At 44.8% G+C, this 17617-nt stretch overlaps 1 protein-coding gene across 1 annotated transcript in view; it reads left to right on the top strand.

The window, feature by feature from the left end:
• Nucleotides 1–7038: 7038 nt before the first annotated feature.
• Nucleotides 7039–17617, top strand: part of LOC311106267 (extracellular calcium-sensing receptor-like) — a gene marked incomplete at both ends in the record, with an annotated part of 83151 nt that continues 72572 nt past the window's right edge. The window contains one exon of the mRNA XM_084148555.1: nt 7039–7325. Coding sequence (XP_084004681.1) covers nt 7039–7325 — 287 coding nt within the window. The remainder of the gene's footprint in view (nt 7326–17617) is intronic.

Genomic DNA, 17617 nt, shown 5'->3' with positions numbered 1-17617 from the left:
CAGACATACAGAAAACGGCTTTCTTTTGCAGACGTCTCTATATACTAACACGTACCCTCACACCCACACACACACACTGAGTGTACAAAACATTAAGAACACCTTCCTACTATTGAGTTGCATATTTAACTGATTGTATAGTCATATTTAACTGATATCTCTCTGTACCTGATAGTGTGTGTGTGTATGTGTGTGTGTCTGTGTGTGTGTGTGTGTGTGTGTGTGTGTGTGTGTGTGTGTCTGTGTGTCTATGTGTCTGTGTGTGTGTGTGTGTGTGTGTGTGTGTTTGTGTGTGTGTGTGTGTACAGTGAGGGAAAAAGTATTTGATCCCCTGCTGATTTTGTACGTTTTAATTAAATGAACCTCCTTCCCTCAGCCAGGACATTGAAAATGGGTCGTGGATGGGTATTCCAGCATGACAATGACCCAAAACACACGGCCAAGGCAACAAAGGAGTGGCTCAAGAAGAAGCACATTAAGGTCCTGGAGTGGCCTAGCCAGTCTCCAGACCTTAATCCCATAGAAAATCTGTGGAGGGAGCTGAACGTTCGAGTTGCCAAACGTCAGGCTCGGAACCTTAATGACTTGGAGAAGATCTGCAAAGAGGAGTGGGACAAAATTCCTCCTGAGATGTGTGCAAACCTGGTGGCCAACTACAAGAAACGTCTGACCTCTGTGATTGCCAACAAGGGTTTTGCCACCAAGTACTAAGTCATGTTTTGCAGAGGGGTCAAATACTTATTTCTCTCATTAAAATGCAAATCAATTAATAACATTTTTGACATGTGTTTTTCTGGAAATTTTTTGGGGTTATTCTGTCTCTCACTGTTCAAATAAACCTACCATTAAAATTATAGACTGATCATGTCTTTGTCAGTGGGCAAACGTACAAAATCAGCAGGGGATCAAATACTTTTTTCCCTCACTGTGTGTGTTTCTGAGTGCAGGCTGATACAGTAACACATGACCTCCATACCACAGAACACTGGTTCTACTACTAGGAGTCACGGTCTACATGTAAACCTCTATGGTCCAATTACTAAGAAGAGACTCAATGCAACTACATTTACATTTTCCCACAGTGAAAGGACAATAAACTCTTTTTTGCAACACTTGAGTAGAATGGTGTGAACTGGATTAGAATGCCTGCCTCAGATTAGCCTAATCTATTTTATAACAATTATTTGGGAAAAGGAGGTGTGACTATTATCTGTAGGTCTACTTCCTGCCAGGGTCATTATTACATGATTACTAACCATTTAGACTGACCTAGAAACACTGGAGCAACCAATACCTCTCTAACTGTATCTCTGCCAATCTTCCCCTCAGAGCCACACACACACACTTACACACACACACACACACACACACACACACATTGGTTCAGAACTGTCAGGTAGAGATTCAATTAACCCTTGATATACAGTGCCTTCGGAAAGTATTCAGACCCCTTGACCTTTTCCACATTTTGTTACCTTACAGCCTTATTCTAAAATGGATGAAAACAGGTTTTGAGAAATCTTTGCAAATGTATCAAAAAAACTAAACAGAAATACCTTATTTACATAAGTATTCAGACCCTTTGCTATGAGACTTGAAATTGAGCTCAGGTGCATCCTGTTTCCGTTGATCATCCTTGAGATGTTTCTACAACTTGATTGGAGTCCACCTGTGGTAAATTCAATTGATTGGACATGATTTGGAAAGGCACACACCTGTCTATATAAGGTCCCACAGTTGACAGCGCATGCCAGAGCAAAAAACAAGCCATGAGGTCGAAGGAATTGACTGTAGAGCTCCGAGACAGGATTGTGTCGAGGCACAGATCTGGGGAAGGGTACCAAAAAAGGTCTGCAGCATTGAAAGTCCCCAAGAACACAGGGGCCTCCATCATTCTTAAATGGAAGAAGTTTGGAACCACCCAGACTCTTCCTAGAGTTGGCCGCCTGGCCAAACTGAGTAATCGGGGAGAAGGGCCTTGGTCAGGGAGGTGACCAAGAACCCAATGGTCACTCTGACAGAGCTCTAGAGTTCCTCTGTGGAGATGGGAGAACCTTCCAGAAGGACAACCATCTCTGCAGGACTCCACCAATCAGGCCTTTATGGTAGAGTGGCCAGACGGAAGCCACTCCTCAGTAAAAGGCACATGACAGCCCGCTTGGAGTTTGCCAAAAGGCACCTAAAGACTCTCAGGCCATGAGAAACAAGATTCTCTGGTCTGATATAACCAAGATTGAACTCTTCGTCCTGAATGCCAAGCGTCATGTCTGGAGGAAACCTGGCACCATCCCTACGGTGAAGCATGGTGGTGGCAGCATCATGCTGTGGGGATGTTTTTCAGTGGCAGGGACTGGGAGACTAGTCAGGATCGAGGCAAAGATGAACGGAGCAAAATACAGAGTGATCCTTGATGAAAACCTGCTCCAGAGCGCTCAGGACCTCAGACTGGGGCGAAGGTTCACCTTCCAACAGGACAATGACCCTAAGCACACAGCCAAGACAACATAGGAGGTGCTTCGGGACAAGTCTCTGAAATGTCCTTGAATGGCGCAGCCAGAGCCCGGACTTGAACCCGATTGAACATCTCTGGAGAGACCTGAAAATAGCTGTGCAGCGACGCTCCCCATCCAACCTGACAGAGTTTGAGAGGATCTGCAGAGAAGAATGGGAGAAACTTCCCAAATACAGGTGTGCCAAGCTTGTAGCTTAATTCCCCAAAAGACAAGGTTGTAATCACTGTCAAAGGTGTTTCAACAAAGTACTAAGTAAGGGTCTCAATACTTATGTAAATGTGATATTTCCGTTTGTATTAATTTTTTTGCAAAAAAAAATTAAAAACCAGTTTTTGCTTTGTCATTATGGGGTGTTGTGTGTATATTGATGAGGCAAAAAAACAATTTAATCAATTTTAGAATAAGACTGTAACCTAACAAAATGTGGAAAAAGTCAAGGGGCCTGAATACTTTCCGAAGGCAATCAACTTCTTTGGCGTTACAGTTTCTTTCATAATTTTGTCAATGCTAGGTTCATCCAGATTCCATTTAATCGATTGAATAAGATTTCTTAGTTGTAAGATTTTAAAGAAATTTGTCTTGGATATCCCACATTTTCCTTGAAATTGATTGAATGACAGTAGAGAGCCATTATAATACATATGCTCAAAATTAAGGATGCCGCTTTGGAACCAGTACTTAAAGGTGTTGTCATTAAATGCTGGAGGTAAGGTGGGGTTTGGCGATATCGGTTTCTTCCATTTCATGAATGTTTCCAAAATATGAATTGAATTTAAAATCATTGGATTGTCAGTTTTTTTCTTTTATAGACTTGGATCCAAAGTAGTGAATATATTCTAAATCATAGGGTATTACACATTTGGCTTCAATACTACTCCAAGCACAAGGATAGTCTGCTGTCCATTGTTTAAGTGAACGCAGTTGTGCGGCCCAGTAATACATTTTCATATGAGGTAGACCTCCAGCTTTATAAGGAAAGTGTAAACATTCAATTTGACTTTCCATTCCAAATAAAAGGTCATTTATTTTCTTAAAGAAGTTGGATGGAATTGAAACTGGTAAGGCTTGAAATAAATAAAATAACCTCAGTAATATATTCATTTTGATTATGTTGACCCTATCTGACATAGAAATAGGGAGAGTTCTCCAACTCTGAACATTGGATTCAATCTTATCTGTCACGTCTCCTCCCGTTGCTCCCCTCCGGCGCTCTGATTCGCCGGTCTACTGAGCCACCGGTCTGAGCGCACCACCTCGGCAACACCGGAATGGAAACCCAAAGCACCCTAATCACCTCCAGCGCACCTGCACCTCATCATCTCATCACCACCACTATATAACCCTGGAATATTCGTTCATTGTTGTGTGTAATTGTTAGCGTCGTGTCGTTTACGCTCTCTTTGTTATTCTCTTTCTCATTGTTAAGTAAACCTTTACCTTGTTAATTATTGTGTCTGCGTCCTGCCTCTTCGTATACTCAGTACTTGTCACATTATCTAGTAAAGGAGAGTAGTTGATTTTAAAGACCTCCTCCAGATTGCATGGTATCAATACACCCAGGTATTTCATATGTGTCTTTGTCCATTTCCACTGAAATCTTCTCTCCAAGCTTGAAAAGTTATAATTAGAGATTGACATCATTTCAGTTTTTGCCCCAATTCATGTTTAATGCTGATACAGCACCATGTGTCCAACAGCTGCAAAATAAATAACTGAACAAAGGGCATCCCTGTCTGGTCCCTCTTCATAACTTAATGATACTGCCACTTTTTGAATGATCAAGTTCCTGATTTGATGGATTATATTGAAGAATTGGCGGAGATTGTCTGAAGACATCCTATTCCATATGAACCCTCTTTGATCAAAGTGAATAAACTTTTTTATTACTATTTCTATGTGAAAAGCCAATACCTTAGCAATGATTTTATAATCCACATTCAAAAGTGATACTGAGCGGAAGGATCCGCATGACAATGAATCCTTATCTTTTTTTTTTCCAAGTAGGGTGATTGTAGCCAAACAATTTGCTCTAGAGCTACTGTGAGCATAAAGTAACATACGCTTCAGTAATTTTGGGATGTCTGTGAAATTCCACTGGGAATCCATCATTACTAGGAGATTTCCCATTTTGCAGATTATTAATGGCCTCCACCAGGGTAATATTTTTATCCATATTCATTTTCTCTGGTTCACTTATAATTGGTAAACTGGCCTGATTGAGGAAATTGTCTATATCTTTCTTTGAACTTTTGTTTTCTGATTGATACAGTTTGTGATAAAATGTTTTAAAGACTGAATTAATTTCAGAATAATCCATTGTTATGCTACCATCTGGGGTTTTAATGCTGTGGATGGTACGTTCCTCTTCCTCTTTCTTCATTTGCCAAGCAAGCATTTTCCCCGCACTGTCACCTTGCTCAACGTATTGTTGTTTGGATTTCAGGGCAACAATCTCTGCAGAGCAGGGGTTTATTATGTTGTATTCAAGCTTCAAAGTGTTCAACTGTTGAAGGGTGTCAACACTTTTATCTAAACTGTTTCCTTTCTAAGTCATGGATTTTATTTTATGATATGAGGTAAACGCCTTATCTCCAAGTAGCATTGTGTTGAATCACCAAGTCTTTGTTAATGACATAGGAGGTTTAAGCTTTAACGTGAAGGTCAATGGGCTATGGTCCGTAATTATTCTAGGAATGTATTTACATTCAGAAACACAGTAAATTATGAATATGACTTGTGGACATGAGAGTGATAGAAGTATTCTCTTTCAATTGGATGTTTCTATCTCCACAGTTCACACAGACATCTCTTTGATGTTGTGGTTTAATACCTGTTGGGAAGAGAATATAGTTTAGTTGATGACTTGTCTAAAGTTGCATCCCACACAGAGTTAAAATCACCCCCCGAAATAATATTCCTATTCCTGTTACATTGAGATCATTTTAGTATAAGGTCATTAACAAACTTTGGGTAGTCTTCATTTGTGCAATTGGTCTTCATTTGGGCAATTGCAATTCTGTAAAGTCACTTTTTCTTGTGCCAGGTTTCCTTTTACCATTATAAAACGTCCATTTGGGTCTGTAGTAATTTCTGTAGACTTAAATTGAACTTTTTTTTATCAATGATAATTCATACTCCTCTGGATCTTGAGGAGTAGGTGGAGGAGAATGCCAACACATCCCAAGATCGCCCCCCCCAAAAAAACTGTTATTATCCCTCATTAAAATGCAAATCAATTCATAACATTTTTGACATGCGTTTTTCTAGATTTTTTTGTTGTTATTCTGTCTCTCACTGTTCAAATAAACCTACCATTAAAATTATAGACTGATCATGTCTTTGTCAGTGGACAAACGTACAAAATCAGCAGGGGATAAGATTCTTAATTCCCTCACTGTATACAAAGGGTTGATGAGGGAGGGAGGGAGGGAGGGAGGGAGGGAGGGAGGGAGGGAGGGAGGGAGGGAGGGAAAGAGTGATAGAAGGAGGGAGGGAAAAACATGTCCCAGATTCCCATGCCATTTAATAGAGAGCAATACCAAAGTGAGCTGATAGAATGTTAGAGCAGAGGGGAACGTGACAGCGTGTGTGTGAGCGTGTGTGTGAGCGTGTGTGTGTGTGAGCGTGTCTGCAGACAGATATGTGACAGATCGTAAGCAGGAATATACTTGATGTGCTGTAGTATCAGTCTTTCCATGCAGGAAGTTTTCTTTACTGACAGATACAGGATCCTGGAGTAGTATTTTTTAATGATCTTTGTCTTCCTTCCAAGTATGGAGATTTAACTGGAACGTCTTTCTTATGCATGCTTGACAGAGTACACACTGGATGATCAACTTTAATGTATTTTATCTATTTGTAAATTGAGACATTCATAACACACACACACACACCATGGGGTCTGCCTGCTGAGGGGCCTATCTGGGACTCCTCTGGGTGTGAGAGAGACGGACAGAGAGAAGAAGAGAGAGACGGACAGAGACGGACAGAGAGAAGAAGAGAGAGACGGACAGAGAGAAGAAGAGAGAGACGGACAGAGAAGAAGAGAGAGACGGACAGAGAGAAGAAGAGAGAGACGGACAGAGAGAAGAAGAGAGAGACGGACAGAGAGAAGAAGAGAGAGACGGACAGAGAGAAGAAGAGAGAGACGGACAGAGAGACGGACAGAGAGAAGAAGAGAGAGACGGACAGAGAGAAGAAGAGAGAGACGGACAGAGAGACGGACAGAGAGAAGAAGAGAGAGACGGACAGAGAGAAGAAGAGAGAGACGGACAGAGAGAAGAGAGAGACGGACAGAGAGAAGAAGAGAGAGACGGACAGAGAGAAGAAGAGAGAGACGGACAGAGAGAAGAAGAGAGAGACGGACAGAGAGAAGGGAGAGACGGACAGAGAGAAGGGAGAGACGGACAGAGAGAAGAGAAGAAGAGAGAGACGGACAGAGAGAAGGGAGAGATTGACAGAGAGAAGAGAAGAAGAGAGAGACGGACAGAGAGAAGAAGGGAAAGAGAGCAGGTGAGTCAAAGAGATGTACCTCTACAAAGCTACCTGTTCTGACATCCCCAACCCAAAGCAGAAGGGAGCCCCCAAACAAGCGGACAAGGGCCCAGGGGGACCGGCGGGACAGGGGGGCCAAGGGACGAAATGTCAACAGGGTTCGGTGGGGCCCGGGGCAAGACCCTACACCCCTCTTTTGATGTGGGGTGGGCTGAGAGCCAACACCCCTCTGGAGGTCAAACAGCTTGAGGAGTTTCTCAATGTCCACGCTCTGTCACTACAGGACACTGTGATGAACCAGACTGGCATGGCCTACAGGTAATACTCTACCTACAGGTGTGTGTGTGTGTGTGTCTTAATGCTGAGCAATGTTGTGCAAATGGCATACAGGTGTGTGTGTGTGTATATGTGTATGTTTGCGGTAACCATTGGAATGGGATGGAGGGAAGCTGATGTTGTCCATCCTATTGGTTTTATCAGTGTTTGACAATGTTATAGGGATATGGGAAATGGAAAGGGGGATACCTAGTCAGTTGTACAACTGAATTCATTCAACTGAAATGTGTCTTCCGCATTTAACCCTCTGAATCAGACAGGTACGGGTGGCTGCCTTAATCAACGTCCATGTCATCAGCGCCCAGGGAATGGCTGTTGTTGTTACAGTTTTAAGGGACGGATTATAATGCTGTCCATATTTTCATCTTTATTTGATCTTTATTATAGCATTATCATTAGATGTGTTCTAATAATAATATTTTTTTCTGTATTTGTGTAATCATATGAAGATATGTAGATGAATTTTTCCATATAAAATGTGTTTTCTATGAAGATTTGGACAATAGTTTGAGTTATGTAATGTCCGCTTGGACTGAAACCCTATTGACCGTGCCTGCTCTGCCATTGGATTGTTATTGGTATGCCCAGTGGATGACAGCTGGATGTTCTTCTAGAGTTTTGTCTGCTATGTGGCATTGGGATGTCTGGCTGATTGCTACTGTAGTCTTCTGTAACTTGTTGTTGAGAACTAGCTGGTGTGGGTGTTAGTTGGAGAGAACTAGCTGGTGTGGGTGTTAATTGGAGAGAACTAGCTGGTGTGGGTGTTAGTTGGAGAGAACTAGCTGGTGTGGGTGTTAGTTGGAGAGAACTAGCTGGTGTGGGTATTTGTTGGAGAGAACTAGCTGGTGTGGGTGTTAGTTGGAGAGAACTAGCTGGTGTGGGTGTTAGTTGGAGAGAACTAGATGGTGTGGGTGTTAGTTGGATCCCTGGGATATTGTTCACCCCCTGGCAAAAACACTTGCTGTGTTTCGCCCCCACTAGAGAAGATTTGTTCTCGTTGTTTGTGTGTGTGTGTGTGTGTGTGTGTGTGTGTGTGTGTGTGTGTGTGTGTGTACTCTGGGTGTGTGTTGTTTAGTGATATACCCAATAACCTTGATTACTGTATTTTCTTTCCCGTCTGTAGAAACATACAGCATGGCCAGTCAGGGATGAAAACATGGCCACTCACGGATGTTAACATGGACACTCAGGGATGTTAACATTGACACTCAGGAATGTTAACATTGACACTCAGGGATGTTAACATGGCCACTCAGGGATGTTAACATGGACACTCAGGGATGTTAACATTGACACTCACGGATGTTAACATTGACACTCAGGGATGTTAACATTGACACTCACGGATGTTAACATTGACACTCAGGGATGTTAACATGGGCTCAGCTGGGTTAAGTAGACTGTGTGCAAGTGAAACGGTCTTGAAATTAGACTTAAGTCATCTGTGTGGCTCAGGACTGTGTAAAGGCGTCCGCATGCTACCCAGCTGAAACAGTTCGGAAGAGTTCGTGCATATATTATATATTATGATAACATTTTGTGACATTTTTTTTAATTTTGGACTTCGATAAGGTTTTTCTCGGCTGTTTGGGCACACAGCATTATTTCTTGAGGCAAGCAGAAGTCAGTAGCTGAAGTGTCAGGAGTTGCTATGGTAGGTGTGGTGTGGAATCAGGCGCAGGAGGCGGAAGTAAAGTCCAACAAAAATACTTTAGTAGATATCACAATAAATATCCAAAACCAGCCCGGAGGCGAGAAAAGCGCGCACAGGCGTATACAAACGGGCGCAATCAACAAGTGCGTAATCTACTCCTAAAACACAAACAAGGAGGAAAGCACAAAATAGCGCACCAAAATACATGCAGCGCAGCAACACGACATGGAACAATTACACACAACACCTAACTAACAACAAGGAAACTAAATAGGGTGCTAATTGAGACATAACACAAAACAGGTGTGACAAACAGACAAAACCAATCAAACAAGAAACATAGAGCGGTGGCAGCTAGTACTCCGGAGACGACGACCGCCGAAACCTGCCCGAACAAGGAGGAGGGGCCGCCTCGGCCGAAACCGTGACAGTACCCCCCCCCTTGACGCGCGGCTCCAGCCGTGCGCCGCCCCCGGCCTCGGGGACGACCAGGAGGACGCGGAGCAGGGCGCGTAGGATGACCACGATGGAATTCGGTCAGCAGGGACGGATCCAGAATGTCCCTCCTCGGCACCCAGCACCGCTCCTCCGGCCCGTACCCCTCCCACTCCACGAGATATTGGAGACCCCCCATCCGGCGTCTCGAATCCAGGATGGTCCGAACAGTGTACGCCGGAGCCCCCTCGATGTCCAACGGGGGCGGAGGAGTCTCCTCAATCTCAAAGTCCTGGAGTGGACCAGCTACCACCGGCCTGAGGAGAGACACATGGAACGAGGGGTTAATATTCTTGTAATCAATGGGCAGTTGTAACCTGTTACACACCTCGTTCAATCTCCTCAGGACTTTAAAATGCCCCACAAACCGCCGACCCAGCTTCCGGCAGGGCAGGCGGAGGGGCAGGTTTCTGGTTGAGAGCCAGACTCGATCTCCAGGTGCGTACACTGGCCCCTCACTGCGGTGTAGGTCGGCGCTCGTCTTCTGTCGACGGATGGCTCGCTGCAGATGGACGTGTGCAGCGTTCCACGTCTCCTCCGAGCGCCGCACCCACTCATCCACAGCAGGGGCCTCGATCTGGCTCTCATGCCAAGGTGCCAGAACCGGCTGGTACCCTAACACACACTGAAAAGGGGTTAGTCTCGTGGAGGAGTGGCGGAGAGAGTTCTGTGCCATCTCGGCCCAGGGCACATATCTCGCCCACTCCTCCGGCCGGCCCTGACAATATGACCTCAGAAACCTACCCACATCCTGGTTGACTCGTTCGACCTGCCCATTACTCTCCGGGTGGTAACCCGAGGTAAGGCTCACCGAGACCCCCAACCATTCCATAAAGGCTCTCCAGACTCTGGAGGTAAACTGGGGGCCTCGATCGGACACTATATCCTCGGGTACCCCGTAATGCCGGAAGACGTGAGTAAATAGAGCCTCAGCGGTCTGTAGGGCAGTAGGAAGACCCGGCATGGGAAGGAGACGACAGGCCTTCGAGAACCGATCCACAACGACCAGAATGGTGGTATTCCCTTGTGAGGAGGGAAGGTCGGTAACAAAATCCACCGAGAGGTGAGACCAGGGTCGTTGTGGAACGGGCAGGGGTTGTAATTTACCCCTGGGCAAATGTCTGGGCGCCTTACACTGGGCACACACTGAGCAGGAGGAGACATAAACCCTCACATCCCTGGCTAACGTTGGCCACCAGTACTTCGTACTAAGGCAGTGCACTGTCCGGCCAATACCTGGATGTCCAGAGGAGGGGGACGTGTGAGCCCAATAAATCAGCCGATCCCGGACCTCGAGTGGGACGTACGTCCGACCCACCGGACACTGTGGAGGGCTAGGGTCGGTGCGTAATGCCCGCTCGATCTCCGCATCGACCTCCCACACCACCGGTGCCACCAGACAAGACTCCGGTAGTATGGGAATGGGCTCCACGCACCTCTCCTCCGTGTCATACCGCCGGGACAGTGCATCTGCCTTCCCGTTCTGGGACCCAGGGATGTAAGTGATCTTGAACACAAACCGGGCGAGAAACATAGTCCATCGAGCCTGGCGAGGATTCAGTCTCCAAGCTGCCCGAATGTATTCCAGGTTACGGTGGTCGGTCAGAATGAGGAAAGGGTGCTGAGCCCCCTCAAGCCAATGCCTTCACACCTTTAGGGCCTGTACTACGGCTAACAGCTCCCTGTCCCCTACGTCATAATTCCGCTCCGCCGGACTGCGCTTCTTAGAATAAAAAGCACAGGGGCGGAGCTTAGGTGGTGTGCCGGACCGTTGTGAAAGAACTGCCCCGATACCGGCCTCAGACGCGTCCACCTCTACTTGGAAGGGTAAAGTGGGATCCGGGTGCGCCAGCACTGGAGCCGAGGTAAACAGGTCCTTCAGTCTCCCAAAGGCCCTGTCCGCCTCAGCCGACCACCGCAAGCGCACCGGACCCCCCTTAAGAAGAGACGTTATGGGAGCTGCCACCTGTCCAAAACCCCGGATAAACCTTCGGTAGTAATTCGCAAAACCCAAGAACCGCTGCACCTCTTTAACCGTAGTTGGGGTTTGCCAATTACGCACGGCGGACACTCGGTCCACCTCCATTCTCACCCCTGACGCAGACAACTGGTAACCGAAAAAGGAGACTGACTCCTGAAAGAACAGACATTTCTCGGCTTTGACATACAGGTCATGCTCCAACAGTCTCCTCAATACCCTGCGCACCAGGGCTACATGCTCGGCCCGAGTAGAACTGTACACAAGAATATCATCTATGTACACCACTACTCCCTGCGCCTGCATGTCCCGGAAAATCTCATCTACAAACGATTGGAAGACTGATGGAGCATTCATTAACCCATATGGCATGACGAGATACTCGTAATGGCCGGAGGTAGTACTAAATGCTGTCTTCCACTCATCGCCCTCCCTAATGCGCACCAAGTTATATGCGCTCCTGAGGTCCAATTTTGTGAAGAACCGTGCCCCGTGTAATGACTCCGTCATGGTCGCAATCAGCGGGAGTGGATAACTATATTTCACAGTCACCTGATTGAGACCGCGGTAATCAATACACGGACGCAAACCTCCATCCTTTTTCTTCACAAAAAAGAAGCTTGAGGACGCGGGAGAAGTGGAGGGCCGTATGTATCCCTGTCTCAGAGACTCTGCAATGTAAGTCTCCATTGCCCTTTTCTCCTCCTGTGACAAAGGATACACATGGCTCCGCGGGAGCGCAGCTCCTGTCTGGAGGTCTATCGCACAATCCCCCTGTCTATGAGGTGGCAACCTTGCCGCTCTGGTCTTACTAAACACGAGTGCCAAATCCTCATACTCAGGCGGAATGTGCAGTGCTGGCATCTGGTTCGGGCTCTCCACCGAGGTCGCCCCTACGGAAACACCCAGACATAGCCCCTCACACTGAGCAGACCACCCTTTAAGAGCCTTCTCTCGCCACGAAATCGTAGGAGTTGTTTGTTTTGGATGGCTGTCTATATAAGGAGAGAGAGAGAGAGAGAGAGAGAGAGAGAGAGAGAGAGAGAGAGAGATAGAGAGAGAGAGAGTGGGGCAATATGGAACTATGCTGTCTCCAGAAATATTGTGTTGGATTATGTAAAGGGTCAGTAAGAGAGGTTGAGTGGAGGAGGGAGAGGCCAGGGCAGTTCAGGGTGGTCAGGGAGTCCTCAACACAGATCTAAGACAGTCCATTAGTCAGCTATTGTACTGTATGTGCTAATGAGTATTCGTAGTATGATTAGTGTCCATGACATTAAGTCAACCTGGGAACATCACACACACACACACAGGCGCACACACACACTCACACACACACACACACACACACACACACACACACACACACACACACACACACACACACACACACACACACACACACACACACACACACACACAACCACACACACACACATACACACACACACACACACACACATACCTACACGTTAAATAGATAATAAACAAAAGTGAAATAAACAATAAAATATTAACAGTAAACATTACACTCACAAACGTTTCAAAGAATAAAGACATTTCAAATGTCATATTATGTATATATACAGTGTTGTAATGATGTGCAAATAGTTAAAGTACAAACGGGAAAATAAATAAACACAAATATAGGTTGTATTTACAATGGTGTTTGTTCTTCACTGGTTGCCCTTTTCTTGTGGCAACAGGTCACAAATCTTTCTGCTGTGATTGCACACTGTGGTATTTCACCCAATAGATATGGGAGTTTATCAAAATTGGATTTGTTTTCAAATTCTTTCTGGGTCTGTGTAATCTGAGGGAAATATGTGTCTCTAATATGGTCATACATTTGGCAGGTTAGGAAGTGCAGCTCAGTTTTCACCTCATTTTGTGGGAAGTGTGCACATAGCCTGTCTTCTCTTGAGAGCCAGGTCTTCCTTCGGCGGCCTCTCTCAATAGCAAGGCTATGCTCACTGAGTCTGTACATAGTCAAAGATTCCCTTAATTTTGGGTCAGTCACAGTGGTCAGGTATTCTGCCACTGTGTACTCTCTGTTTAGGGCCAAATAGCATTCTAGTTTGCTCAGTTTTTTTAAAATCCTGGGGCTCTGTGGGGTCTGTTTGTGTCTGTGAACAGAGCCCCAGGACCAGCTTGCTTAGGGGGCTCTTCTCCAGGTTAATTTCTCCTTAGGTGATGGCTTTGTTATGGAAGGTTTGGGAATCGCTTCTTTTCGGTGGTTGTAGAATTTAACGGCTCTTTTCTGGATTTGGATAATTAGCGGGTATAGTCCTAATTCTGCTCTGAATGCATTGTTTGGTGTTTTACGTTGAACACAGAGGATATTTTTGCAGAATTCTGCATGCAGAGTCTCAATTTGGTGTTTGTCCCATTTTGTGAATTCTTGGTTGGTGAGCGGACCCTAGACCTCACAACCATAAAGAGCAATGGGTTTTGCCAGATCCTAATTGGGACGTTGAGTTGTATGTTCCTTTGATGGCATTGAAAGCCCTTCTTGCCTTGTCTCTTAGATCATTCACAGCCTTGTAGAAGTTACCCGTGGTGTTGATGTTTAGGCTGAGGTACTGTAGGTATAATTCTTTGTGTGCTCTAGGGCAACGGTGTCTAGATAGAATTAGTATTTGTTGTCCTGGTACTGGACCTTTTACTGGTTTACCGTCAGAGCCAAAGTCTGACAGAATCTGTGCAAAATATCTGGGTGCTGCTGTAGGCCCTCCTTGGTTGGGGACAGACGTACCAGATCATCAGCAAACAGTAGACATTTGACTTCAGAGTCTAGTAGGGTGAGGCCGGGTGCTGCAGACTGTTCTAGTGCCCTACACCAATTCGTTGATAAATATGTTGAAGAGGGTGGGGCTTAAACTGCATCCCTGTCTCACCCCACGGCTCTGAGTAAAGAAATCTGTGTGTTTATTGCCAATTTTAACTGCACACTTGATGTTTGTGTACATTGATTTTATAATATCATATGTTTTCCCCCCAACATCAATTTGCATTGCAGACTCTCATGCCAAATTGAGTCAAAAGCTTTTCTGAAGTCAACAAAGCATGAGAGCAATTTTACATTTGCTCAGGACATTGCTTTCACTGAGGAAATGTTGGAGTCTGCTGTTGATTATACTGCAGTGGATTTTTCAGAGGTTACTGTTGACGCAGATTCCACAGTAATTATTGGGGCCAAATTTGTCTCCACTTTTGTGTATTGGTGTGATCATATCTTGGTTCCAAATATTGGGGAAGATGCCAGAGCTGAGGATAATTTGAAGAGTTTAAGAATAGCCAATTTGAATTAAGGTCTGTATATTTTATCATTTCATTTAGTAAACCATCAACACAACAGGCCTTTTGGGGTTGGAAGGGTTGTAATAATGCAATTGGAGAATCCAGTGGGTTCTGATAGTCTTCAACAGCTGATTCTAAGTTTAGCTAATTACCATGTATATGTATTTGCTATTGGTATTGGCTAGGCCACTCCAGGACCTTAATGTGCTTCTTCTTGAGCCACTCCTTTGTTGCCTTGGCCGTGTGTTTTGGGTCATTGTCATGCTGGAATACCCATCCACGACCCATTTTCAATGCCCTAGCTGAGGGAAGGAGGTTCTCACCCAAGATTTGACGGTACATGGCCCCGTCCATCGTACGTTTGATGTGGTGAAGTTGTCCTGTCCCCTTAGCAGAAAAACACCCCCAAAGCATAATGTTTCCACCTCCATATTTGACGGTGAGGATGGTGTTCTTGGGGTCATTGGCAGCATTCCTCCTCCTCCAAACACGGTGAGTTGAGTACATGCCAAAGAGCTCGATTTTGGTCTCATCTGACCACAACACTTTCACCCAGTTCTCCTCTGAATAATTCAGATGTTCGTTGGCAAACTTCAGACGGCCCTGTATATGTGCTTTCTTGAGCAGGGGGACCTTGCGGGCGCTGCAGGATTTCAGTCCTTCACGGCGTAGTGTGTTACCAATTGTTTTCTTGGTGACTATGGTCCCAGCTCCCTTGAGATCAGTGATAAGATCCTCCCATGTAGTTCTGGGCTGATTCCTCACCATTCTCATGATCATTGCAACTCCACAAGGTGAGATCTTGCATGGAGCCCCAGGCCGAGGGAGATTGACAGGTCTTTTGTGTTTCTTCCATTTGCGAATAATCGCACCAACTGTTGTCACCTTCTCACCAAGGTGCTTGGCGATGGTCTTGTAGCCCATTCCAGCCTTGTGTAGGTCTACAATCTTGTCCCTGACATCCTTGGAGAGCTCTTTGGTCTTGGCCATGGTGGAGAGTTTGGAATCTGATTGATTGATTGCTTTTGTGGACAGGTGTCTTTTATACAGGTAACAAGCTGAGATTAGGAGCACTCCCTTTAAGAGTGTGCTCCTAATCTCAGCTTGTTACCTGTATAAAAGACACCTGGGAGCCAGAAATCTTTCTGATTGAGAGGGGGTCAAATACTTATTTCCCTCATTAAAATGCAAATCAATTTATAAAATTTTTTACATGTGTTTTTCTGGATATTTTGGTTTTTATTCTGTCTCTCATTGTTCAAATACACCTAAATTAAAATTATAGACTGATCATTTCTTTGTCAGTGGGCAAACATACAAAATCAGCAGGGGATCAAATACTTTTTTCCCTCACTGTATATATATATATATATATATATACAGTGGGGAAAAATAGTATTTAGTCAGCCACCAATTGTGCAAGTTCTCCCACTTAAAAAGATGAGAGAGGCCTGTAATTTTCATCATAGGTACATGTCAACTATGACAGACAAATTGAGAAAAAAAAATCCTGAAAATCACATTGTAGGACTTTTAATGAATTTATTTGCAAATTATGGTGGAAAATAAGTATTTGGTCACCTACAAACAAGCAAGATTTCTGGCTCTCACCTACAAACAAGGGGCTCCTCTGTCCTCCACTCGTTACCTGTATTAATGGCACCTGTTTGAACTTGTTATCAGTATAAAAGACACCTGTCCACAACCTCAAACAGTCACACTCCAAACTCCACTATGGCCAAGACCAAAGAGCTGTCAAAGGACACCAGAAACAAAATTGTAGACCTGCACCAGGCTGGGAAGACTGAATCTGTAATAGGTAAGCAGCTTGGTTTGAAGAAATCAACTGTGGGAGCAATTATTAGGAAATGGAAGACATACAAGACCACTGATAATCTCCCTCGATCTGGGGCTCCACGCAAGAACTCACCCCGTGGGGTCAAAATGATCACAAGAACGGTGAGCAAAAATCCCAGAACCACACGGGACAGTACCAAAACAAATGATCTAATGATTATGTCTCTTCGCAGCAAAATCTGCAGAGCTGGGAAGATTGTATCCCCCATATACATTTACATTTTAGTCATTTAGCAGACGCTCTTATCCAGAGCGACTTACAGTTAGTGAATACATATTTTTTTATACTGGCCCCCCGTGGGAATCAAACCCACAACCCTGGCGTTGCAAACGCCATGCTCTATCAACTGAGCTACATCCCGGCCGGCCATTCCCTCCCCTACCCTGGACGACGCTGGGCCAATTGTGCGCCGCCCATGAGTCTCCCGGTCGCGGCCGGCTGCGACAGAGCCTGGATTCGAACCAGGATCTCTAGTGACACAGTTAGCACTGCGATGCAGTGCCTTAGACCACTGCGCCACTCATTCTATTGGTAGCAAGAATTTTATATAATAATTTATATTGAACAATTCTAAGTTAAAAATCCGGCATCGTTTTGCGTATCAATTCAAAAACACTATGCCATGGAATTGTTACGTCAAAAATCTCTTCCCAACTATTTTGCAATTTAAATGGGACGGCTGTCAATCCTCTGGTCCTTAAATTAAACTGGTATACTTTCTTATTTATCACAATTTTCTTTAACCAATTATATTCTTTAATGCAAGGCCGACAGACAAGTTCCTTACTTTTTCCCCCTTCCACTTTCCTTTTCCATTTTTGCGGTAATGCTGCAATTATTTGGTTGTAATTTTGGGTAGAGCAGACATTTCCATATGTTTTTGTTAGCTGCATGTGCGACATAACTCCACGAGTCCTACCGATAATATCATTTACGAAGATTATAACTTTTTTTTTCTCAAAGAAAAAGGTTTATTTTATCAATTAGTATAT

This window comes from Coregonus lavaretus (assembly GCF_964263955.1).
Source record: "Coregonus lavaretus genome assembly, chromosome: 30".
In the NCBI taxonomy this organism is placed as follows: Eukaryota; Metazoa; Chordata; class Actinopteri; order Salmoniformes; family Salmonidae; genus Coregonus; species Coregonus lavaretus.
This window is presented reverse-complemented; position numbering and strand designations above follow the sequence as displayed.